The 26,659-nt window shown below is 42.4% G+C and overlaps 2 protein-coding genes across 2 annotated transcripts in view; one reads left to right on the top strand and one right to left on the bottom strand.

The window, feature by feature from the left end:
- The window catches only part of cwc22 (CWC22 spliceosome associated protein homolog), a 31,556-nt gene extending 16,241 nt beyond the window's left edge, over nt 1–15,315 (bottom strand). The window contains exons 1-14 of the mRNA XM_079517987.1: nt 15,208–15,315; nt 12,605–12,656; nt 11,758–12,014; nt 8,819–9,075; nt 7,435–7,632; nt 7,194–7,322; nt 5,520–5,688; nt 4,820–4,873; nt 4,334–4,469; nt 3,594–3,800; nt 2,562–2,624; nt 2,348–2,452; nt 1,726–1,807; nt 430–490 (exon numbers count right to left, since the gene is read on the bottom strand). Coding sequence (XP_079374113.1) covers nt 430–490; nt 1,726–1,807; nt 2,348–2,452; nt 2,562–2,624; nt 3,594–3,800; nt 4,334–4,469; nt 4,820–4,873; nt 5,520–5,688; nt 7,194–7,322; nt 7,435–7,632; nt 8,819–9,075; nt 11,758–12,014; nt 12,605–12,656 — 1,770 coding nt within the window. The 5' untranslated portion in view covers nt 15,208–15,315. The remainder of the gene's footprint in view (nt 1–429; nt 491–1,725; nt 1,808–2,347; nt 2,453–2,561; nt 2,625–3,593; nt 3,801–4,333; nt 4,470–4,819; nt 4,874–5,519; nt 5,689–7,193; nt 7,323–7,434; nt 7,633–8,818; nt 9,076–11,757; nt 12,015–12,604; nt 12,657–15,207) is intronic.
- Nucleotides 15,316–15,628: 313 nt separating this feature from the next.
- cnot9 (CCR4-NOT transcription complex subunit 9) lies at nt 15,629–24,715 on the top strand. Its single transcript, XM_079519178.1, has 8 exons — nt 15,629–16,075; nt 16,211–16,390; nt 17,720–17,835; nt 19,497–19,606; nt 20,037–20,146; nt 20,570–20,668; nt 21,511–21,602; nt 22,453–24,715. Exons 1-8 carry the CDS (start codon nt 16,058–16,060, stop codon nt 22,619–22,621), a joined length of 894 nt encoding a protein of 297 aa, XP_079375304.1. The 5' UTR covers nt 15,629–16,057; the 3' UTR covers nt 22,622–24,715.
- Nucleotides 24,716–26,659: the final 1,944 nt, after the last annotated feature.

Below are 26,659 nucleotides of genomic sequence, written 5' to 3'. Positions count from 1 at the left end.
ATAAAATGTTGGGACATGTGGGGTTTGCTTTGGAGTTGCCCAAAATGCAAGTGCACATTTGAGTGAGGAGTCTGCTATAAACACAACAAGAGATATATAGCTAGATAGCTATAAACACAACATGAGATCACGACACTGGTATCGGTATTCGGTATCGGCTAACACAGAAATTGAGGTATCGGGATCGGATCGGAAGCAAAAAAAGTGTATCGGGACATCCCTAGTTTCAATGTACAGATTATTTATGTTTTCATACTATACCGTTTAGACTTGGTTCTTGGTTTACTTATGATCCCAGATTACTATTTCCATGCATTTGATATATTACCTGGTGTTTACCTTGCTTATTGTAAGTGGCTCTGGAATAAGAGCGTCTGCTAAATGCCTAAATTTACAGTCATTGTAAATGATATAATGTGTGTGTCTTACCGTCTGACTGTCAGGAAAGTCCATCTTGATCAGTTTGTGGGCGCATTCCTCAAAGTCCAAGCTACGGATCAATCAATCAATCAATCAATGTTCATCATTGGTCTACACATGCAATACTAGTCAGTTAGTTGAATGCAATACAGTTGGGTGCCACCGATATTGTCCCTTATCATTTGACCCATTTAGGCCTGACCTCAAAATTTTAAAAAATCCTTCTAAATCCTCCAGTTTTCTGAAATAAATATTTTCACGATTTTTCAAAAATAGCAGACCTACAAGCTCGTAGCGCACCACTCGGTGGCGCGCTACGAGCTTGTAGATCTGCTATTTTTCAATAGCTAAATTATAACAATGTTTAAAACACCAAAAGGGGTTCCCGCCCAAAATGGGTTAACTGTCCTTTTGCGCAGATCACGCAAACCTCAGCAAAAAGAAAAGGACAATATCGATGGCCTCCAACTGTACATTACCACATATTGTACATCTATTCGAAAACATGTTGGAAATTATACAAATCGACAATGTGTTTTGAAAGGTGTGCATTAAATCCTGTTTCCTTCAGGGAATGAATTGGTCCGACTAACATAGTAACATACAGTAGTACATATAGACACTGTGACTATGACGCTTATTGCAGACACATTAGAAAAATAGAAAGACTAAGGTGTATACATTACATTATAAACTGAGTCAATGAGGGAAATGCATGGTCCCAGCAGCATTGTGTTAAAGTACTCACTAACGCAGTATTTGCCAGCATTTGTGATTTCAAGGACCTTTATAACATATGAGTGTTCAAATAGAAGTAGAACTCATAACTGGGTGTTCACATGGAACCCATAGCTCTGAGAGTCTTCAAATAGAACTCGAGTGAAAATGAGTCGAGTGAAACAGAGTCGATGAAATGAAATGAAATGAAATCTATATTTACCCAGGGTATCTGGGCTAAGCTCAAGAACTTGTTTCCAGCCAGGCCCTGCTCATAGAACACATTTCATCGTAGTGGTTGATGCCTTGTTCAAGGGCATTTCAGCGGTGGTAATTTTAACGTGTCGGACGGCTGGTTCGAACTGGGAACCTTCCGGTATCTAGACCGCGCCGCTATCCGTTCGGCCACCGCTGCCACGATGAACACCGTCAACCAAAATGCCAAACCACTGATTGTGGTATAAACACAAGTATGTTCAGGCCGGGTATAAATTGCGAATCACACACTGCAGTATCTGTGCTGCCTGTGTGTGTGTGTGTGTGTGTGTGTGTGTGTGTGTGTGTGTGTGTGTGTGTGTGTGTGTTTACCTGGACTGGATAGCGAGATAGATAGTTCGTCTAAATGCCACCAGGTTCACTTCCGTCTGATCAAATATAGTCATCGCCTCTCCTGAACACATACAAAGAAATGTTGAGTCTTTATTACGTCAGAAATAAAGTCCAAGAGGGAAGCATGCACAGTTGCACACCTCAAAACAGGTGAGGTGTTGACGAAGACCCATACGGCTCGAAACGTTGTTCTTGAGTAACATTTTCCACTGGGAGCTACAGAGTGTTTACAAGTAACAAGTCTAATATGCATACAATCTCTCTCTCTAGCATCACTATAAAGTCTAATCAACATCTCTGTCAGGTGGCGGACACGGTGGTGCAGTCGGTAGCACTGTCGCCTAAGGCCCAAACCACACCAGCTGCAACTCCTTGTTACAAAACAAACCACACCAATGCAACTCCTTGCAACTACCATTGGGAATAATGGCTGCAAGTAGTTGCATGTTGCAAGGAGTTGCATGGTGACCCTCTGGTGTGGTTAGGGCTTAACAGCTAGGATTACAGTTTAGGCAGTTGGCAACAGAGTGAAAAAATGGTGTGATAAATTTTGATTTACTTAAATAATAATGAATGTACTTAAATAAACATGAATACATACCCTCTGTTCCCTCTGCATGCTCCTGATCCTCCTCATCATCATCATCGTCATCATCATCACTGCCTCCTCCGTCCCCATCATCACTGCTGCCTTCATCAAGGATCTCTGAGGGGGAAGAAACACACACAGTCAGACGGAGGGACGGACTGACTGACAGACAGTAAGAGTTAGTTAGGATATGAATGTTTTAAGTTGTAGTCCAACTTGATCTCACCTCTCTTCAGAGTTCTATATTTCTCCTCATTGTCCAAGAAGTCTGGATCCATCTTAAAAACATCTACACACACACACACACACACACACACACACACACACACACACACACACACACACACACACACACACACACACACACACACACACACACACACACACACACACACACACACACACACACACACACACACACTAAATAGATGAGATTCACATAATACATTTGTTGTGCATTTGTTCCCTCCCAATCATGAGTTACAAGAGTTGTGTTTTAATTGTTTTGTTCGCCGTTTTTGATAACTATTAAGACATACAAGGTTTCCCTCGGACACTTTCAAACCCCCAAAACAACTTCTCAGGGTTTCTGGGAAGTTGAGGCACAAAGCATTGGCTATATGGGGTGTCATGGCAGCTTCCATGTCGGGTTGTTCCCCTGGTTGTTGTTGCTCGCGGTGGTGGAATATTTTTCGACACTATGACTAACGATGGCACTATTTTAAGGCAGATTTTCGTGAAATGGAGTAACAATCAAGACCCGGTGATTATTCAAAGGTTAGTGAAAAACTCCTGCAGTGAAGCTATTTTGACAATCGTAAACTAGTAAACTAAAGCACTGTAAGTGTTAACTAACTAGCCAACTGTCTATATGAGTTAAGCAACAGTAACCATAAAACAGTGTAACCACATAACTGACTAGTCAAGTCAGCTTTACAGTTAATCTCAAGGGTCTTTCAGCTAGCTGTGTTCCCTATTGGTTCACCAACCTATGTGCCCGCCTCCCCTCCCTCCCAAATTTGGAGCGACGCCCATCTGCACTTTGATTGGTTAAGAAATACAAGGTAGTTCACTTCAACGGCACATTTCCTGGGTCATTCGGCATATTGTCAGTTGGGGATCTGCGGCCAAATGCACATCATTCTGGGGGTCCTTGACATGAAATAGTTTGAGAACCACTGACATAGAAACATAGGGTTTTCAAAAAGCTGTCATGATTTAGAAGACATTTTGTAGAAACTGGTCTCAGTTAACTCACTGAGCAGGTCGTCGATGTTGTAGTCGTCCTCCAGGGGGAGCATGTGAGTGAACTGGTCCTCGTCGTCCACCAGGTCCAGTCCGTCGGGGATGACCGGGTGGTCCTTGAAGCCGTCCTTACGGATGGCGAACATCACCTCAATCATGTACTGGACGCGCTTGTCCACCGACGACTCGTGAAGCACGTTACGCAGCCGCTCAAAGATGGCTGCGAGTACGCACGCACGCACGCACAGACAGACAGACAGACAGACAGAGACAGACACAGACAGACAATATTTTATGAATATGACCCTGGTGTAACTGACACTTTGGGGTTTCTGCGTGTAGGCTTGTGAACTCCCCGGGCCCGCTATGATAAAAAAACGTTATGATAGGAGGACTTCTGTGTCAAGTCACAATTATCAATATTATTTCTGGTGACCATTATACCATTCATTCCTGTAATAATAATAATTATAATAATAATAACCAGTAAGACACCCTGAGGGCCCGCATCTGCCTGGGTGACAGCAGACTGCTGGGTGAGCGCTGGCGCTTTGGCATGGGGGGGGGGGGGGGGGGGGGTTATCAACATATGGAATGAATTCTGTACTGGCCATATATGGAGCGTGTCTTGAGTGTACAGGGTTTGATGAGGGCCCAGGTAGGGCCGGGCCTTATTAATTCCTCTGGGTGACACGTCCTCGGTCAGTTTGAGTAATAATGTATAAATAAATAATGTTTAGTGTATTACAGTACCATTAATTCCTCTGGGGGACACCTCGGTCAGTTTGAGTCCACACTCCTTCAGGAAGGCGATGGACACCTCCACACTGTCATCTGTGGGACGCTCCAGCAGGAGGGTCAACATCTCCAAACACAATACTTCATGGGCCTGAAAACAGAGAGAGAGACACAGAGAGAGAGAGTCAGAGAGACACAGAGAGACAGAGACAGAGTCAGAGAGATAAGGTCAAGAGAGACACAGAGAGACAGAGTCAGAGAGACCGAGTCAAGAGAGACACAGAAACCAGAAATAATGTAGTCATTTCAGAGTGCTCCGTTAGCTGAACATGCTGTGAAAGCAGAGATCTAACAAGTGGTAAGTTATCTGTTGTGGTTTAATGACTGCGCCAAACCACTAGATGGGGCTGTTGGCCATGAAAGAGTTAAAGCACTGATCAAAGCACTGATCACACAGTGATCAATACATTAAAGCAAACATTAGTAGATATTATAACGTACCACGTTCTGGTTGACCAGGTGAGCTACGAACTTGGAGGCTGTGAGACACTGTGTCTGTAAACACAAAACAAACAAACAAGAAATCACATCATATTCATTAATCATTACATTAGAAATCATTGTAATGTCAATAGAGAAGCCTGACATCACTGCCACTAGAGTCTGTCCCCTCGCTCACTGGGTTATTTAACGGGTTAAGTGTCTTGCTCAAGGACACGTCGACACATTGCTGGCCTGGCCTGGAATTGAAGCGGGAGGCTCCCCGGCTCATATATATGATGTGGAAGATAGATGCACCACAACTATTTCTGAAAAGCGGACAGCGCGCTAGAGAGAGAGAGAGAGGCCAAATTCCAATAGCCAAAATCTCGGCCACTCGGTCACTCACACTCGGTCACTCCAGCATGGTGGTGTTACGGTTAAATTGGTGACCTGCTGAAAAAGACAATCACATAATGTCAGTGTCCAAATGTAAATCGTTGCAGTTTGTTTATTAGCAGAGTTAACAGAGTTAAATCTAGCAGAATTTAGGCCACGTATTTATATATTTTATAGATTTCCACAAGATGATCACATATTTCGGCAGGCCACCAATTTCACCAAAGTGGCCGATATTTTGGGTATTGGAATTTGGCTAGAGAGAGAGGGGAGGACAGACAGACAGACAGACAGACAGACAGACAGACAGACAGACATTCACCTTGTCGTTCCTCCGGTAACCCTTCCTGAAGCTCAGGATGAGTCGTTTCAAGCAGAGCTCTCCGATCTGAGGGAACTTGGAGTTGATGATTCCGAGCACGCCGGCGTACACGTGGGTGAAGATGGGAGAGGCTGCCTGAGCCTGCAGGACAGACCTGGTAAGAAGACCTCTGCACGGAACGGAGGGACAGACGGAGTTAGTGTTGATTTCATAGACTAAAACTTAGATGAACATTTTTCGTCGACAACCTTTTAAAACGAAGCCATGATGACTAAAACTATGACTAAATATAGTGACAATTTCGTCAACAAATAAAAACTAGACTCAAATGTTAGGGAGAGACTAGTCGAGAAGAGATCCAGTATAGAACTAAAAGACAAGTCATTTTATGCTTGGTTGCATGTTGAAAAAAGCAGATCTACAAGCTCACAACGTGTCGCTCTGCGACGCAGCATCCATGCTCCAAACTTGGCAGAGAACGCAAGAAGATGAAAGTTGAGGTCAAAGGCTGCACACTAACGGCAAATGTAGACAAACACGAGCGAGTTGAATGTCAGCCAGACAGCTTCTTGCCAGATTGTCATATTGTTCATACATGGGCAACTGGCGGCCCGGGGGCCACATGCGGCCCCATCTTCACTTAATGTGGCCCGCAGGTCAATATCGGAATACTGATATATTATTGATTTCAGCCGTTACAACTAGCCCTTCACTAAATCCCACCCCAAAAAGCGATTGTCCAGTGCCAATCCAAATAGTTTAGCAACGGTTGCTAACTTGCTATGCAGGTCAAGCTTTCTTCGCTGCTAACGTGCCTATTGGGCAAGGATGGGTTGGGGAGGGACTTAGTGAAGGGCTAATTCCAAACATGCAAACTACATGACCTGCTTTAATTATTCTAGACTTATTCTGCTTTAATAAGTCTAAATTAGTAGCTTAATGAGTAGTATTCAAATGTTATTGTCTTTTGTATGTCCAATGTATTTGAATTTAGTTTATAAAGTGAACTTAACTATGACTAAATAAATTTGAAATTAAATGAAAAGGTTACTTTTCTGGAGTGAGTGGAATTTTAGTGGCCCTCTCCATCGTCAAAGTTGCCCACCCTATCGTTAAATACGCAGAGCGCTGTGCAATCGATGTGGCGGTTAGGTAGCCATCGTGCAGGTCTCACTTCTCACTCTCTAGATACTGAACAACAGTCATGAGTGGTTTGAGTTAGCGTATACATTACAGTACTGATTTGGATCTACGGTACGACTGTATTCAGGAGAGAAGCGAGGGGGCCTTTCTGCAGTGGCACGTCTGCACACGCCTCAGTGATGCTGCACGTACACGTTTACAAGAAAATGCACAAATGTAAACCGCTTGTGTTCATATTGGAGGCCTCTGTGATGTCCATAAAATGAGTTGTGAGAGGCCTGCAGGTTGCAGGAATGCCCAAGCCGAGAGCTAGCTAAGGCATTGACAAAGTTCTGGTCAGTGAAACACTTGTGGCCGTGTTTCCCAGAGTGTGTGCATCTACTATCGTTTGTGTTCAAGAATTTCAAATGTGAAATGTGAATGCAAAAATAGATGTTAAGTGTGTTTTTGTTCTTCCTTACTGTAAATCGCTCTGGATTAAGAGTGTCTGCTAAATGCCTAAATTGTATTTGTGTGTGCGTGTTACGTTACCTTCCCCTCACTATGTTCTCCTGCAGAAGCTCCTGGATGATCATGGCGATGTTGGACACGTTCACCTTGTTAATCAGCCCATTGATGGACTTCTTCAGAGCCTCCCAGCTCATCCTCTGATAGGCCAGGCTGAGGAAGAGGGCGGGGCAAATGTGAGTAGGTCGCTACGCGCTGCATACAGAACGCATTATGCTCAATGACAGACAGACAGACGGGCACACACACAAGCATGCACACACACCTGCTCTTATCTGTGATTTGCTGTTGCATCATCCTCAGTTTGGCGGGGGGGATGTAAGCCCCGCCCGTCCTCGTTAAGATGGGATCAATCTCCTCCTTCTTCTTCTTGACGGGTGGCTCTTCTGCCGGCGCCGCCGGGGAGGGCGAGCGGTCCCGCCTCCTGTGGTCCCTGTTGTCATGGCGATCGTCATAGCGCTCCCTAGTGGACAGCGAGGACATAGAACTCTATTATCAACAGTAGGCAGACACCGGGGACGACTAGGCCTGTCACAGATTATTACATAATCATCTAATCGCAAATTATTTGAGATAATCGCAATTGTTTTTGCATAATCGTCAACCGTTTCCATGTTTTTCAAAGAAATAGCAGATCTACAAGCTTATATGTCAACTATTTGTTATTTTATACATGTTTTGGAAAGAAGAAAAAATATTACTAATTATTAAATTATTAAATGTTTTTGTATATTTAAGTTATTTGACATAACTGCCCTGTACAATTTGTGATTAAGTACTAGTACTAGCACTAGTACTGTACTTTGCTGGGTGTTTTATTGTATTGTCCTGTATGTATTGTCTTGAATGTATGCATTGACCTGAGCAAAACAATTTTCCCTTGTGGATAATAAAGACATCTAATCTAAGACGCAGCCTAAAGGCAAACAGAAATACAAATTGTAACGTTCCAATGGTCAATTATGTGTGACAATTCATCGTCAACTTAAATTTGTAACCGTGACAGCCCTAGGGACGACTTCAGAGAAGTCTGAATAACCAAGAAGCAAGACTGAATAACCAAGAAGCATATTTTATAAAATATTTTGTAATCTTTTTGTACGAAAACCAATTATTACCGGTAATATGATTATTGGTACGGGACGATGATAGTCATTCAATTTGTCCATTCTGCCCTGTGCAATTAACGTTCACGAAGCCTGTAATAGGCACACAGAAATGTCATTAAACGTATGTTCCTATGTCCAATGCCAAAAACACTATTACTGTAATCGTCATTAGTTCATCGGCATTAGTTGTATGAAAATGAATCACCTATAAAATGTTATGATTCTGACACTTCATTTGCACAGGCAAGGAGCGAGCGTTTCGACAGCGATATCGCACGAAAAACTGTCCTGATATGGAGCGTCGGTCATTGCGTCGCGACGTAGCCCGAACCAATCAAATATCCAATAAATAGTAGCATGTAGATCTCCACCAATAAATAAACCAATAAGTGTTTGGGGGGGCGAGAAACCTCGGTCAAATAGAGACTCTGCGAGCGAATATAGGAGGAGTGGTTGACGTCGCACTGCACGCTCGAGGTACGTCAGGACAGACTCATTGAAAAACATGAGATGAGGATGAGGTGTGTGCGTGCTTGTTACCAAGCACCGCGGTCTCTGTAGCCTCCTCTGTCTTGGCTCCGGGATCTGGCCCTGGATCTGTCTTGACTCCGGGAACGAGATCTGGCCCTGGATCTGTCTTGGCTCCTGGAACGGGATCTGACCCTGGATCTGTCTTGGCTCCTGGAACGGGATCTGACCCTGGATCTGTCTTGGCTCCTGGATCGAGATCTGGCCCTGGATCTGTGTTGTGGTGGTGGAGAACAGTCTCTGGCCATGATCTGTTCATCTGGAGCTCTCTGGAACAAAAACAAACCAACAAGTTGTGTAAATATAGCAACAAGGACCAGACACATTTAGCGAAAGTGTACACCCGTTATGTTAACATTATCAAGTATCGCACCCATGGAATGCATGAAATAGAATAGAAACATTCCAAGCATAATATATTATCAGTCACCACCAGTAGCAGCCCGTCGATTGGTCGTTATCAACGGCAACAGCACACACAGTGACGCAGAGAAGGCACAAACAAACACCCTTGACTCAAAAACACCAGGGTATGGCCAAGTGCGGACAAGGACAGAGATGCACAATACACACCACACAGACTTATAGTCTGGTGAGACGTAGGAGGACCATAGGCCAGGAGGCAAACCACAGTCCTAGAGACCTCTACTTATAGTCTGGTGAGACGTAGGAGGACCATAGGGCAGGAGGCAAACCACAGTCCTAGAGACCTCTACTTATAGTCTGGTGAGACGTAGGAGGACCATAGGGCAGGAGGCAAACCACAGTCCTAGAGACCTCTACTTATAGTCTGGTGAGACGTAGGAGGACCATAGGGCAGGAGGCAAACCACAGTCCTAGAGACCTCTACTTATAGTCTGGTGAGACGTAGGAGGACCATAGGGCAGGAGGCAAACCACAGTCCTAGAGACCTCTACTTATAGTCTGGTGAGACGTAGGAGGACCATAGGGCAGGAGGCAAACCACAGTCCTAGAGACCTCTACTTATAGTCTGGTGAGACGTAGGAGGACCATAGGGCAGGAGGCAAACCACAGTCCTAGAGACCTCTACTTATAGTCTGGTGAGACGTAGGAGGACCATAGGGCAGGAGGCAAACCACAGTCCTAGAGACCTCTACTTATAGTCTGGTGAGACGTAGGAGGACCATAGGGCAGGAGGCAAACCACAGTCCTAGAGACCTCTACTTATAGTCTGGTGAGACGTAGGAGGACCATAGGGCAGGAGGCAAACCACAGTCCTAGAGACCTCTACTTATAGTCTGGTGAGACGTAGGAGGACCATAGGGCAGGAGGCAAACCACAGTCCTAGAGACCTCTACTTATAGTCTGGTGAGACGTATGAGGACCATAGGGCAGGAGGCAAACCACAGTCCTAGAGACCTCTCAGTGCCTGCAATCCCCCAAGAACACACAAGGCAGGTGGAGTCTCCTGTTAGCTCTGGCAAAAGAGAATGGACAATTCTTCACTTGCACAATGTAGGAGGCGGGACTAAGGGGGACTTCCTGTTGTGTTTTCTTCCTGTCCATCGGGAGTGCATGTAAGTCAGTCATTTTCTACGGACAATTATAGTATTTTCTCGTCACTTGTTCGTTTTTATCGTAATGTTTTATTTAGGGTTTTTTTCTCAAGGGGAAAGTTGTATGCTCCAGTGCAGCAGCACAGACAGGCACTGGAGCATACAACTTTCCCCTTGAGAGAAAAACCCTAAATAAAACATTACGATAAAAATTATTACGGTAAATTAATGAACCATACGAATAAAGGTTTTTTTAAACGTAATTTAAAAAATTACAAGTGACGAGAAAATACTATAATTGTCCGTAGAAAATGACTGACTTACATGCACTCCCGATGGACAGGAAGAAAACACTTGGGTGATATCCCAAGTCCCCCTTAGTCCCGCCTCATACATTGTGCAAGTGAAGAATAGATGGAAGCCTGGATGAGAGGGGCAGGGATTTTGCCAATCACTGCTGATCCGCCAGCTTTATCCATTACAGATGAGATCATAAATCGTATGTATTTACAAACGATGAGTCTAAAAAATGTCACTTCCTACAGGCTACATTCAAGTACAAGTAGACTGACACTAATAGTCTCGCATCGACAGGCAGTCTGGTGACATCTATCTCAGGCCACGATTATTATTATGATATTTACAGAGCCATAACGTCACACGTTTTGCAGTCCACAAACATTGTCCTACACAAACATTAAATTCCCATTGACAATGAATGGAGAATGTTATGTCAGTGTAAACACAAACACTGCTTAATACAAACATTGATGTTGTATATATAGGAGGCTTTAAACTCAACTGTGAATAAGAAGTCGCCGATGATGATGTACGATAAGAGCGCCCCTCACTTCACACGGGTGTGATTCTTGAACAGCTGGTTTCCTATGCAGAGATCTCGGTTGGCCAGGCTACGTGAGACTACGATACTAGAGTCGAACTCATGGACTAAAGCAAAAATAAAATCTCATGACTGGACATGTTTGCATGGCCAAGTCCTAATGTGCAATTTGTGAAACATTGTGAAAAGGAGCCCTCCTATAAACAATGAACACAATAATGTAACACTATGATGTTTTAGTAATATTGTTCGTGCTGTTTTATCTGCCGCCAACCAGGAGAAGAAATCACAGATTTAACTTGAAATCAAACATCCGAAATAGGCATTAAGATTTTCTGAACATAATTGCTAGTTTGACCACTACAGATGCTAAAAATAGAACACAGACTCATTGAGAGCATGTAGATAAATCATTTGCCTTTTTTCCACGTTTTTCTTTGGCTTCTAATCTAAATGACCGATATCAATCGTGGCGTCTGAGAACTTTCATCTGTGCAAGCCGGCAGCCATTTAGAAGTGGTCCAGTCCAGCCGCTGTTCTGACAAGTGTTGCTCTCTTACTTACAATTACTGTACATCTATGACGGTCCTCACCTTGATCTGAGCCACGCTGCTCCTTATCCTCCTCATCGTCCCTTCATCGTCACTACTGTCACTCTCACTGTCAGAGGAGGAGGAAGAGGAGGAGGAGGGCTTCTTCTCCTGTCCGGGGCTAGCCTTCTCCTGTTCGGGGCTAGCCTGGGGGGGAGAGGCTCTGGGCGTGTGGTCCGACGATGGGGCTCTGTCTCTGAGCCTTCTCTCTGGGGGGGACCGGGAGCCATCGCTCTGTGGGCTGGCCTCCTCTTCTAAGCCTGCACAGAGAGCCATTTATTCACGGAGGAAGACGGGTAACGGGTTTGTTGTTTATTATTAGGTATCCCCAGTAGTCCTCACTACAGTGAGTGAAGACTACTGTTCCTGGGGTCCAAACGTTCATACTTCACTATCAAATTAAACATATTATACAATGAAATTCTACCGTCGGGTGAAAAGTGGATGCAGATAGGAGTGAGGAGAGAGGAAAAAGATGGAGGGATAGACAGAGAGGAGAATAAATGGATTTCCGAACTAGTTGGGGACGTCAGGACATCTGGGAGTGCAGGGGCGTACGAGGAAAAGGTATCAAGACATTGGGAATGACGTCAAAATGTTATTATCACCTCTCCCTTAAAAAAAAAAAAAAAACGATTCCCGACAGCCTTTGCTGCGAGTCACTCCTTTCTCTCTCTCCCCGTTTCCTTTCACTCTTCACTGTGCTCTACCCAATAAAGGCAGAAAAGCCCCCCAAAAAAGGGGAGCGCGCCGCGCGTCTTTACCATAGAAATACATGGATGACATGTGGACACGGCTCCTTACTACTATGAGCACTAGGACGAGAGAGAGAGAGGGACATTATACTGACCAGTGTGTTGTCGCTGGTCAGGACTGGAGTTGCTTCCCTCTGGAGACTCCATCTGCAGTGCAACACAATTAAACCATCGTTAGGAATTAATCATTACGCTCATGTGTCTTAACAGAGCCAGATCTGCAATTGTCTGGATCTGAGTAAGTGCACTTAAAATGTGAATGATATGAACCTTTACAACAGTAACATTGTAAATATGTTATATTGTTTTTAATTGATTGATTTTCAATTGCCCATATATATACACTCCAGAGATATCCTACCGATTCATCAGTGTATGCATTTACAAAATATTGAGTCTTATTCATATTATTATTCATTAGTTTGGCAGCTATGCATTTTTGGAGTGGATATGCATGTGTTCAGATTGTAAAACATTTGGAGGAGGAACTGACATGAGATTTTGGCATTGTAGATTTAGTCAATTAAAAAAAATAGACCAAAAAATATATATATATATTGTATTCAAAATCCTATGACCATCTGTGTGGAGCTGCAGGGACCGGAAGTGCTGAACCGTGAACCGTGAAGTGCTGAACCGTGAACGTGATCGAATCATTGAATCGGATCATTGCCGTGAGCGTGAATCGAATCGTTCATTCACTGAAATTAGCCATTTTTGCCCATCGCTAGGAGTTTGCATGTTCTCCCCCCCGTCTTCTACTCTAGGGTAGTATACCCTCACATGTTCTCCCCGTGTCTCCTAGGGTAGGTAGGTACCCTCACAAAAAAAAAAATCTGTAATCCTGGTCTCTAAACTCCGTCCCCCTGGCCAGCCGGGGCGCCTGTCACATGCTATATCCAACCGGGGAAACGTCAGGTGAAAAGAAGTGGCTTGGACTGGACTCCTTCATTGAAGGAAACATGAGGTCAGTCCGTTGCTCTCCACAGGTTGGCAGAGGGAGTGTAGCGCCCATGATTACATTAGACAATTGACACTGGGTGAAATAAATCAGCCGTTGGCAAAAAGTGTGATTTGAGTCTGGCCAATTAGCCAGGCTAGAAAAAATGGGTTGCAAAAAGTGCGGGATAAAAATGTGCACGGTGGCACAGTCGGTAGTGTTGTCACCTCACAGCTAGAAGGTCCTGGGTTCGATTCCCGCTGGGGACACTGTGGGTGCTGGGGGCGTGTTCCCTCCTCCGCGTCATCAGTGCCCATACCCGAGGCGGGGTTGACGAAAGGGCCTTTCTGTGTGGAGTTTGCATGTTGTTCTCCCCTAGGGTAGGTACCCTCACAAAAAACATGCAGTAATCCTAGTCTCTAAAACTACCTCCCCCTGGCGGTAGGGGGGAAAGGAACTGGTCGGAATAACGTGTTCCTTCCACGCGCTACGTCAGGCCGAGGAAATCCCCCTTTGTCAGGTGAAAAGAAGCAGCTTGGACTAGAAGGTCTAGAAGGCATAGAAGGAAGCATGAGGTCAGTCCGCTGCCCCCCCCGGTTGGCAGAGGAAGTGTAGCGCCCAGGATTACATTAGATAATTGACACTGGGTGAAAAAATGGGTTGCAAAATTGTGGGATAAATATATATATTAAAAAAAAATTAAGTAAAAACCCTGTGTGAAGTAAGTGGTGCAACTCCGTGTGGGGGTCCCCGTGGGGGCCCTGGAACTTCCGGACCCGCAGGAACGTGCCCAGGGTGCCAGCCCAGTTCCGGCGAGCCGCCCCACGTCCGAAACGGTCGAGCAGCCAGCCACACACAAAGCTACTTAATAAAGTGGTTGCTCCACTTAAAAATAAATAAAGGCTATGACCAAAACTAAACCAAAATGTGCTCTTGTGCTGTCAAAATCAACATTGATGCAGAGCAGTAGCACACACTACTGATGACTGGAAAAATATATATACTTTCTTGGTTATGTAAACACGCGCAATCAATGTTACATACAGTGCTGTTTAATCCAGCTGTTGTGAGTACATCATCACCATTTTCAATTAATCAAAGAAAAAATGGCATGTATGTTGCATGTTTATGCATAGTACTGTATATTTGTATGTCAATGTTCTGATTAATTGAATACCAAGGACCCTAATGTAAACAAGCCATACTTTTTTGGTTTTATTGAACTATACATTCCTGTGCTTTCTTTCTACAAACTGTTAATAAAGTATTCAATCAATCAATGTTATGTTAAAGTGGTTGATGGCATAATTTATACTCTCATAGATGTATTGAAAATGTAATTTGGCTGAGGACCCCCTGGAACCAACTCAAGGACCCCTGCTGGGAAGAGGGGGGGGGGGGGGCGGACCACACTTTGAGAACCACTGAGTGAATCAATGAACCCAAACAAACTAAACAATCAGGTTTATTAATTATCTCAGGTTTTGACAGCTATAGTTGCAGACAGTTGGTTCTGGTCCCAGAAACACAACAGCCATGTGTCTTTTTGTGTCACCCTGGCGGCTAATGCTAACATGCTAAAGCTATAAGAGTGTGACTTTAATGAACGTCAGTGTGATTCCAGTTGGCTGTAGTTCTACAACAACACTATTGTTGTTATTATTATCAAACGGGAACAGCCCGCGGTTAGAATGTTTAATTAAACACATTTTGTGATGAATGAAAACCAGTTGTAGTGTTTGTTTGGTGTTTTCTTACCCGAGAGTAGTTTTAGTTTACACACCAAGAAGATGCTAAAGCTAAAGCTTCCTGATGCTAATGTAAATGATTATCTTCCGGGTCGTCTTCTCTCTGCTTCTGGTGGGTTGTGGTTGCAACCATGTGGGAGCATACCTACCGCCACCTACTGTATGGGAGTTGGTCCTTTGATTGATTGATTGATGGAAATATTTATTAACAGTTTGCATAATTACAGTACATTTAAAGCACAAACTCAATACAAAGACCAGAAATAGCCGATCTACAAGCTAACCGTGCGTCGCGGGTGCAACGCATTGTGAGCGTGTAGATTGGCTATTTTCTACACTGGATCCCATAACCGAGAAGGCCGGGCCGCTGTGATTGGTTGAGCAGACAATAAACCAGCAAATCACAGTGCGAATGCGCGAGTATATCCCTACGACCTATGGGATAATTTACATGTTGGTATCCTATTCCTCTGGTTGTTTCTTTCTTTCTTTGCTAATATGAACAAAACAAAAAGTCGTGACTGCGTTATTTAAGCTGGGTTATTATATCTCAATGAATTAATTACAAAAAGAAGACATTTATGTAACAATATATGGAAATATACGGTGTCTAAAATGTCTTCTTTGCCGATTTAGACGCGCGCGTTTCTGTTAGCATTGTGTTGTTGGGCTTAGCAAGCAGCTAACGTTAGCCATAGTTATTTGCTTTGGCGCCTGTCTGTTGCAGTCAATCCGTTTTTACTGTAACATAAACACCTTAAAAAATAGTGAGGTGTAAAGCTGTGTTGCTGTTCGGGCAGAGATTTAAAATAGGGTCTCAAGTTCAACCTCCGGGGGACCATATCCAGGCGCTGCACAGAATGCTGGCTACAGGAGCAGTGAGTGGAAACTGGGCTAAATAAGCTGTCTTACATGTTTGTCTGCGTTGTTTGTGTATTATTATTATGGGTATAATATAATACTCGTGGTTCAAAATAATTACATGCCACAAACGTGTTTGTTTTCGTGTACAGGCTGTAACCACAGCCCTGGCCCAGGTGGACAGAGAGAAGATCTACCAATGGATCAATGAGTTGTCTAGCCCAGAGACCAGAGAGAATGCCCTGCTGGAGCTCAGCAAGAAACGGGAGTCTGTGCCAGACCTGGCACCCATGCTCTGGCACTCCTGTGGTACAATTGCTGCCCTCTTACAGGTACGGACGGACCTGTGTTTGTGTTCCCAATCCATCAGGTATAAGTTATATGTAAAACGTGTGTGCCCTTCATCGGCTCAAATCATGGTTGATTGACGTTATGTCCTTTCTGAAACTTGAAAAAAAATCTAATTCACGATTCGAGGGTCCTCTGATACATTTTATAACCATTGGCTACCTTTAATATCGTATGTAAGCAGTTTAGAATCACTTTCACCTGACTGAAGACACATGGTGTTGGTGTGCTCTGGTGGTGCAGATCTCGATCTACTTGGTGCATGATATATAGCCTAATATATCAGAAATTATTACACATGAGGGTCAAGAAATGAGCCAATTAAGCTCTTACAAGCTTTATCTCTTATTATTATTATTTGTATTTATTACTGTTTTTTTGTTTGTTTGTTTTTGTTTGTTTTATTATTAATTTTATGTCTCTTATTTTACCCCCTTTTAAGTTGTTTATTAATTATTTCTGTGAACATAACCATGTGATCCCTTTCTTTGTATCTTAGTTATGTACTCAACCTATTGGTTTTATACCTGTGTATATATGTTGTGTGTATCTTAGTTATGTACTCAACTTATTGGTTTTATACCTGTATATAATTTATGTTGTTTGTATGTCTGGCCTCGTGGGGAAAGATGGTGGGTGGGTGGGGAGGATTGGGAAAGGAGTTGTGGGAGAAAATATAAAAACAAAGAGTTGTATTTTCTTTCTGTGAAACTTGCATAATATGATGTCATACTCTTTGAATAAAATTTATAAAAAAATAAACGTGTGTGTCACTAAAGGCATGCACATTTTGTCCTGCTAGGCTGGATAAAAACATGAAATAACAAATAAAATTCGCCCACCAGAATGCTGCTCCTGTGGGTATTTTATTGGTAAGGTTTCAAGCCTCACGTTACCAATAAGCATACCCACAAGGGGACCAGCATTCTGGTGTGCAGATTTTGTTATATAGATTAAGTTATTTTTAAAACGATAAATAATGGCGTGAAAAGTTGTGGAATTTTAGTTGACCCCCACTGAATTCCTTGTCATCCTCGGGGACACTCGGCAGACAGGGTTCATGACACTGACAGAAGTGTCTAATTGACAATTTGAAATTGTTTATTTTCAAATACCTGGCTGGGATTACACTACATACAGTGGGATCATATCGGACACAGTATCATTTGACTCGCTTAAAATATCTGGCAGAAACCTCATCTCCATATTTGAATGTTATGGCTGCACGTTAGGAATTTGCAATTAGAAGCTATAAGTTGTTAATTACCATATGTATAATTTTGTTTATACATGTTTGTTTCTCGTTTCTTTAGGAAATAGTGAACATTTATCCATCGATAAACCCTCCCACACTGACCGCTCACCAATCAAACAGAGTCTGCAATGCCTTGGCACTTCTTCAGTGTGTGGCCTCACACCCTGAAACCAGGTACAGAATCATTTGTAATGATGGGGAGATTGGGGATCATGGGACATTGTTTAGCAGTTTTGTTTCTTTAGTTTATGTGCTTGCCATGTATGTATTTCGTTGAGGATTAAAATTAATATTTTTGAGTGGCGCTAGACCCTCATAGATTCAGCTATAGTGTAGATTTTTGTCCTAACACAAACATTAAATGCCTTTGACAATGAATGTAGAATTTACGTCAGTAAATCGGCCATTTTCTATCCTACACAAAATTCCCATTGACAATGAATGGAGAATTTACGTCATGTGTCTGAGCAAATCTGTATTTTTGTTAAATTCCCATTGACAATGAATGGAGAATTTACGTTTCTGAGCAAATCAACTTGTTACGTCATGATGTACGATGATAAGAGCGCCCCTCACTTCACACAGGTCTGATTTTATTTATTTTTGTGGCACTCGTTTCCACTCACTGTAGAACTTATATTGGAATCAAGAGTTATTGGTTCCACAATGTCATCCACACTGCATGTATTTCACATAGTTGGTCTGCTTATAATGTTTGCCCAGAAATGTTCTCATTCTGTGGCATTTGTTATGCCTCTCTGGATAAAGCATTAGGTGCAGTAAATGCTTAAAATGTAAACGTGAGGACATCCAAGTGCAGTTGTGACCAGGTTCTCCTCCCAGAAATGGTTCCTCTGGCTTTTCCAGGCACTCCGAACATGAATTGTGGGATCTTGAAGGCAGCAAGCAACTTGTCACTACACTAGTAGACTGGAACTCACCTAGAGAGAGAGAGAGAGAGAGAGAGAGAGGTGCAGATGATCAGAAATCAGCAGAGTGAGCGACGTTTGCGCTACTGTATGCCAAATTGAAGTGGACTCGGCCCCAGACTTTTTTTTTCTCCCTGGAAATAAAAACGTCAGATTGGGCACTGCACTGGTAGTGGTGGTGGGCGTGATCAGTGTCTCGTATATACTCTCATGCTTATCTCCTCGGCTCACGGCTTTTGAACAGCCTACAGCCGCAATAGGGAGGGTATCTGGGAGGCATAACAAACCGATGTGTGCGTTATTCGGCATGCCCTATGACTGATATAGAGCCCCATTTTTCCCATAGATGTTTCAGAAAGTATTTATTTAAAGCCTCTGACAGAGCCAACTCGGCTGCTGAAAAATCATGACAATAAGCAAAAATAAATTGGACAGAACAAATAATTAGAAGAAAAAAAGGGTACAACATCTTTTTATTTGTTTGTCTTCATTCTAATTATTTTGTTCGGCCCCAAAAATTGTGTTTATTGTCATGATTTGTCACCATCCGAGTTGGCTTTGTCCGAGTCTTACAGTTCTTTAAATAAATACTTTTTTAAACGTCTATGGGACAAATGAATTGGGTAAATCTCTTCTGGGCCGCTCGTCGTCATGAAATGGGCCGAGACTGCACCGCTCTATTCCTCACAATGAAAAGACGAATTTGGGGACCCCATGTATATCAGAGGATGAGGATGATAGTCTACTCTAAACCCTCCCCTAGGGGGTTGGTATGAGAGTGATCACAGTAGACATGGGGAATTGGCAGCAGTTAAATTAATGAAAAAAGGGGAAACAAAAAGAAATGTAAATGAGGTATCTGTGATATCTTGTTCAAATGAATATATACTGTATGTCTTTCCCTAGGTCGGCGTTTCTTGCTGCTCACATTCCACTTTTCCTTTACCCCTTCCTGCACACAGTGAGCAAGACGAGACCATTTGAGTACCTGCGCCTCACCAGCCTAGGTGTCATAGGTAAAGTATTCTCTTTCACAAAACTAGAGTAGCATTACAGTAAGGTATATTGAAAATAGAATATTGGGAAGTTCCTTAGATGCAAAAATATAATATTAATTGTTATAGCTATAATTAGGGAACAAAGTAACTGAAATGTCACTTGAGCCAGTAATGCCATTCTGATATTGTAAGGACTTTATAGCTTTTATAAACATTTCTCTCTTGTATTATATTTGTGACGCCTTTGAGGCCTGTTTGGAAGCCCTGGCTCGTGCCCACTGTTTTTAGTACTGTACTGAATATGAATCATAATACACAAAGCTTTGTACATGTGTTCATTTGTATTTATTTATAGAAAAAATACATTGTGGGTTGATCACAAAACCTTTAGCTCAGTCACTCATTCAGTAGAGTGACATAAAGTTGTAATTTCTTTCTTGAAAAATAGGTGCATTGGTTAAAACCGATGAACAAGAAGTGATTAACTTCCTCCTCACCACTGAAATCATCCCACTTTGTCTACGCATCATGGAGTCAGGCAGCGAACTCTCGAAAACAGTAAGTGTCTATTTCAGATGTTTATTGAGTTTTATTAGGATCCCCATTAGCTGGTGCGTAACAACAGCTAATCTTCCTGGGCTCCACACATCATATAAAAACATGACATTCGACAAGACATTACAGGACAATAATATAAGTCAATGTTCCTTCAAACAGTGCCTTTAATATCATCCATGATATACAACATATTCTCTGATTCTCCATTTCCTTGGAAAGAGAAAAAATATGTATATTTAGTTTTTCAAAACACTAAATATATATATATATATATATATATATATATATATATATATATATATATATATATATATATATATACTAGCAAAGACGATAACTAAACTATTTACTTCTTCCTTTCCATTTCCATTCTAAAACCCTTTTGCCTTTACTGTTGTGTAACTGATGAACATTTTGCTACAGGTTGCTACCTTCATACTGCAGAAGATCCTGTTGGATGACACAGGGCTGGCCTACATATGTCAGACATATGAGCGCTTCTCCCATGTGGCAATGATCCTTGTAAGTAGGCCTGTTGATTATTACACATAATCGCATCGACTGCAGTTTATTGATCATTTCAAATGTGTAATGCCCAAAACACAATTAAATCATTAATCACAGTTATTTGTATGACAATTAACTCTGTCAACTAAAAATGTTGTGATTGTGACAGCCATACTTAAGAACGGCTTGTGGAAAAGTCACAGTTTGCATGCCTTCGTCTTTGTGCGCCAACTTGACAGTGTAGTTTATTTATTTCGGTCCTTTTTAAAAACAATGTAGTAGTACAGTACATAGCATTAAAGGACCACTTCACCACTTTTCAACTTATCTTCCTATAATTGGTCCTAACTAATGTTCATGATAAAATACCACAATTTTTTCCTACTCAGTCTGTGTCTCATAGGAAGGCTGTGGGCAGTTCAGAAACCCGTCCACCAGTGACATCATCGATGGCGAATCCAAGCTAATAGAAACGGCAGCTTTCTTTTCCTGAAAAGTTGCAATGCAAAAGTTGAAGCCATCGTTCTCACGATAATAAAAATCTAAATATATTTTAAAACAAATCTTGTTTAAAAAATAATCTGCCTAATGATGTCACTGGTGGACGGGTGTCCGAACTGCCCAAAGCCCTCCTATGAGACACAGACTGAGTAGGAAAAAATGGTGGTGTTTTATCATGAACATTAGTGAGAACCAATTATATGAAGAGATGTTGAAAAGTGGTGAAGTGGTCCTTTAAGGCAATTTTAAAAAAAACGGTCCAAAAAGGTGTAGGCTGAAGCTAAAAGCCCTACAGATGGCGAGGTACCTACTGTATGTTTGATCTGTTGGTTCTTTCTTTCTCTTTGTCTTTACAGGGGAAAATGGTGCTTCAGCTTTCCAAAGAGCCATCTGCACGTCTGTTAAAGCACGTTGTGCGCTGCTACCTCCGCCTCTCGGATAATCTCAGGTAGAACCGTTAACTCACGCTGAATTTGCTCATCTGATTGAGGTGGCGTTATTGTGCCACTAGGAGGCAGCCATGCGTGCAGTGTTCGTTTTGTCCTTCCAAGCTGCTGTAGTGTCCTGCCCTCACTGCTCTAACCCATTTTGGGCGGGAACCCCTTTTGGTGTTTTAACTAAGCATTATGTTATACTTTAGCTATTGAAAAATAGCAGATCTACAAGCGCGCCACCGAGTGGCGCGCTTGTAGGTCTGCTATTTTTGAAAAATCGTAAAAATGCGGCACAAATCTTTGAATATATATTCTTTCAGAGCTAACTTTTTTTTTTTTTTCGACGTCAGGCTAAATGGGCTAACCTGGTGAACCCTCTGAACGGTTTATTACAATTTCACTTACAGTTGAACTTTGATTTAAGAGTTGATGTGAATCAATGATTAACACATTAAGACCTGAGGCAGATAATACAAATGCCTCCTAAATCAGTAGTTCTCAGTTCTCACACGCGGTGAGCTTGTATATCTGCTATTTTTTAATATAGCCAACGCAACAATCTAAAACGACACATGCTTTCCCGGTTTTAATGGATACATTGTATCCATGATTCATATTACTCTAGGAATTTGTCCTAGAGCTGTAACATTGGTGGGGAATGTTTTGATACAAACCATGATTTATGAGACACAGACTATACACACTACAAATACAAAATTGTAATTCAAAACAGTCTGACTACTATGTTCAGAATACTCAGGAAAAAGTACATAATATTGAAATGTGTTACTTAATAAAATATACACCATGCACTTTGATCTCTGGATGCATTGACACTTTGTTCTGTCTTTCTTTCTTGGACAGAGCCAGAGAAGCCTTGCGCCAGTGTTTGCCAGACCAGCTGAAGGACAGTACATTCGCCCAGGTGCTAAAGGACGACACCACCACCAAGCGCTGGCTGGCCCAGCTGGTAAAGAACCTTCAAGAAGGCCAGGTCACAGACGCCCGTGGCATCCCTCTAGCCACACAATGATGACGTGGATGCATGTCGACAATGCACGTCGACAATGCACAAACTGTTACCCATACACATACCCTATATGACCAAAGGTCAATGGATGGACACCTTTTGTAATGAGTGTTTCTAAGGGGGTGATTACAGGTAGAGACACTTCAAATACGCCTTAGCGAAACCGTTCAGAGCAAAACATTGTTGTGCGTCTATGGAGTGGACCTGCATTCATAACCCAGTAAATATATAATCAATGAAAATGGATTCAAGTAGACATTTAGTCTTGAGTCTAATATCCTTTATGCATTTTCCTACCATTCCTGCTGTATCTATCGGCATCAAAACAGGAAGGATTGTTGCAAATTGGTATAGTATTTTAAAAGTTCAAGTTTAAAAACCGCTAGAAATGTGACACATTGTCCAAGACAGGAGTGCCACATCAGGCACCCTATACCATAAGAAAACGGTTTTGCTTGCAACGCGTTTCTAGCAAAGTGTCTCAGTGTGATCACCCCTAATTAGTGCCATTATTACATGGCTACGCAAAGCTGAAGTGAAAAGGCATTGCAGAGGCAGATTGATTGGTGAATGGTCAGAATATTTGGCTTTGTTTGGATAGAGACTGAACAGACAGACAGGAAAAGTGTGTGTGGGAGGGACTGGGCATGAAGCAATGAGCCTTGGGTTTGATTTGAACTCGAGCCAGCTGCGTAAAGGACTAGCCCTATTTGTGTGTTATGTGCTCTTAACAGGTGATGTGAGCACCGTGGTACCCCTACAATGACATTCTAGACAATGGTGTGCTTGGAGTTTCTTTTTTATTTCCCCCTCCCCCCCCCAATTTAGTCGTTATGCCAATCAAGGATTGGCCAATCAAGGATTGGCATAACCGCTCAATAGGAAAGTGGGAAGCCATTCCAGAATAGTGGAAAATGTTAGCCTCTGTGCAGGCCAGTCAAGTTCCTCTGCACTAATCTCTACAGTTTCTGTATTGGGGGAGTGTGGGCGGCTTGGGGCGAGGACTCATTCCTGAAACGGGAAAGGGCCTTCTGCAAATTGGCACAAAGCGCAAAATTGTCTACAATGTCATTGTAGCTATAGTATTAAGAATTCTATTTACTAGGGCAAAGACAACATGTTAATTAAAAAAATATTATGAATCAATAATTAGAAACCCTATTGTAAGTGGTGTAAACTGACCTTTGGTTTTATATATTGGTGCTGTCGGGTGGAAACCTTGTATGTCCAAAACTGCTACTTGGAGGATGGAGGGGAAAGAAACCCATGTTCCAATTGATCTAATGTAATTTTTATTTAATCTCAAGCTCTTGTTAATACTTAAATTGGTTCAATATTTATAAAACCTACAGACACACTTAACCACTTCAAAACAAAACAAAAATAGCATATATACAAGTGTGACACTGACTAGGAAGTAGGACATTCATTTTCGGGGGAAAACATGGAGATACAAGGTTTCTGAAACGGCACAACACACACACTCCCCCCTCTCTCTCTCACACACACTTAAATGTAATAACTACCCCATAGTGTTTTCTCCCAGTTCAACACAGGCGCATATGACATCTCATGTCAGCGCATTGTGAACCTAACAGTCACTGTGGATGTGGCATGCTGATTTGAATCCGTCAGCAGTATTCCACTGACGATGTACATATTTTTCTACTCCTGTGTCTGTGACTGCCATAACCAGCAAAATAAATATCCTTCCCTTTTATTTGGAGAACACTTGGTGCCCTCAAACTGGGGCCACTGTCTCCCCCTCTCACGCACACACCTCAATAGTGGCAGACTAACATAATGGGAGTCTCAGACTGTATAATTTACATTATGATTATGTCAGTCTCCATGTGTCATAAACCTCAGAACGATGCTCTCATAGAGACATTAACAGGGCTCTTGTCTGACTTGGGCTCAAGCATGGAACCATGGTTGTGCAGAAACCTTAAAGATAATGGAGGTGTACACAAATGTGCAGTTGTATAAAAGGTTGATATATGGTTTTGGACAGCTGTATTTCTTTTTATACCACATTTTCTGCCAATAATTCTGCTCTCGAAATAAGAATCAAAATAAAAATATTTTTCTTTCCAATTCCACGCAGTACATGTTGATGTTTAATAATCACTATTCTGTAGCTGCATTTTGATCATTGAGTATGCTGACAACATGCCTCACTCATTCTCACATGCACCGATGGAGTGCTCAGACTACATTCAACGATCTGTTTGCTTCAACCGGTACATTAGTGAGTAAGGTTCCATTATCCCCTTGAACAAATGAGTCGGCCATGCGGCATGCCGGGATCAAAGGAAGATTCACTACCAAATCCTGCATTTGTGAGCAAAATGGATCCACAGATGAGCTGTGCTTAAGTGTATAAATTGCGTTTTGTCGGCTTTCCTGACAGGAAAGTGCAATCTAATGTAATTATGAAGTTGAACCAGTGAAGCTTTCAAGAGTACATTAGGATGGTACGCAATATTTTATGCAGTCAATAGGGAAAACGCTGATGTTATTCAAGTTGTGAACGTATTATTTTGTAAATGTATTTATATACACACTTTACAAACTAGGGAAGAAGCTAGTCAGGGTTGGCTGTGCTGTTCATCGCAACTTATGTATGAGCGAGCAGACTGAACCCTTAAAGACCTTGTCTGAGTTGAGCGTGCCTTTTCTCCTGAAGTGAGCGAGCAGACATGACATTGATTGTAGGAGCACTGTTCTTTTGGCAAATCTAAGTGAGCAAATATAAGACTTCCGGTGGACGATCTCTTCAAAATAAGAGTACCCTCTAGAGTATTGAAAAAAAGATTAATTTGCACATTAAAACTATAAATTAAGCATTTAAACGATGCTATAGGACACACATTATGTTTCTGTGTAAAAATAAGTAATAAGTAATGTTTCTGTGTAAAGATAAGTCATTAAAAAGTTATCTAAATGGATAAATGCTATTCACTGGAGAGCATGGACTTTATAAAGTGGACGCTGGACAAAAATCCCTGCTATGTTTCGACTAGTGTGACATACGCACGCGTCCGGGGAGACCTCCTCTACAACACCACACTGTCCGCTAAGCAGCAGAGGTGTAAAACAAAAATTGGCACCAGGTCACAGGTAAAAAAACATAAAAAAACTTCCCATTTCCAGACTACAGTGGACTAAAGTGGACGCTGGACAAAAATCCCTGCTATGTTTCGACTAGTGTGACATACGCACGCGTCCGGGGAGACCTCCTCTACAACACCACACTGTCCGCTAAGCAGCAGAGGTGTAAAACAAAAATTGGCACCAGGTCACAGGTAAAAAAACATAAAAAAACTTCCCATTTCCAGACTACAGTGGACTAAAGTGGACGCTGGACAAAAATCCCTGCTATGTTTCGACTAGTGTGACATACGCACGCGTCCGGGGAGACCTCCTCTACAACACCACACTGTCCGCTAAGCAGCAGAGGTGTAAAACAAAAATTGGCACCAGGTCAGATGTAAAAAAACTTTAAAAAACTTCCCATTTCCAGACTACAGTGGACTAAAGTGGACGCTGGACAAAAATCCCTGCTATGTTTCGACTAGTGTGACATACGCACGCGTCCGGGGAGACCTCCTCTACAACACCACACTGTCCGCTAAGCAGCAGAGGTGTAAAACAAAAATTGGCACCAGGTCAGATGTAAAAAAACGTTAAAAACTTCCCATTTCCAGACTACAGTGGACTAAAGTGGACGCTGGACAAAAATCCCTGCTATGTTTCGACTAGTGTGACATACGCACGCGTCCGGGGAGACCTCCTCTACAACACCACACTGTCCGCTAAGCAGCAGAGGTGTAAAACAAAAATTGGCACCAGGTCACAGGTAAAAAAACATAAAAAAACTTCCCATTTCCAGACTACAGTGGACTAAAGTGGACGCTGGACAAAAATCCCTGCTATGTTTCGACTAGTGTGACATACGCACGCGTCCGGGGAGACCTCCTCTACAACACCACACTGTCCGCTAAGCAGCAGAGGTGTAAAACAAAAATTGGCACCAGG

The sequence above is a fragment of the Electrona antarctica genome (assembly GCF_951216825.1).
Source record: "Electrona antarctica genome assembly, chromosome: 13".
Taxonomy (NCBI): domain Eukaryota; kingdom Metazoa; phylum Chordata; class Actinopteri; order Myctophiformes; family Myctophidae; genus Electrona; species Electrona antarctica.
The sequence above is the reverse complement of the archived record's forward strand: the minus strand, read 5'-3'. Positions and strand labels throughout refer to the sequence as shown.

Excerpts from the sequence above, each read along its gene's own strand:
- cnot9 (XM_079519178.1), top strand. Across the intron at positions 20,147-20,569 it reads GCAGCGAACTCTCGAAAACA|GTTGCTACCTTCATACTGCA; the intron begins GTAAGTGTCTAT and ends ATTTTGCTACAG. Across the intron at positions 21,603-22,452 it reads CGCCTCTCGGATAATCTCAG|AGCCAGAGAAGCCTTGCGCC; the intron begins GTAGAACCGTTA and ends TTTCTTGGACAG.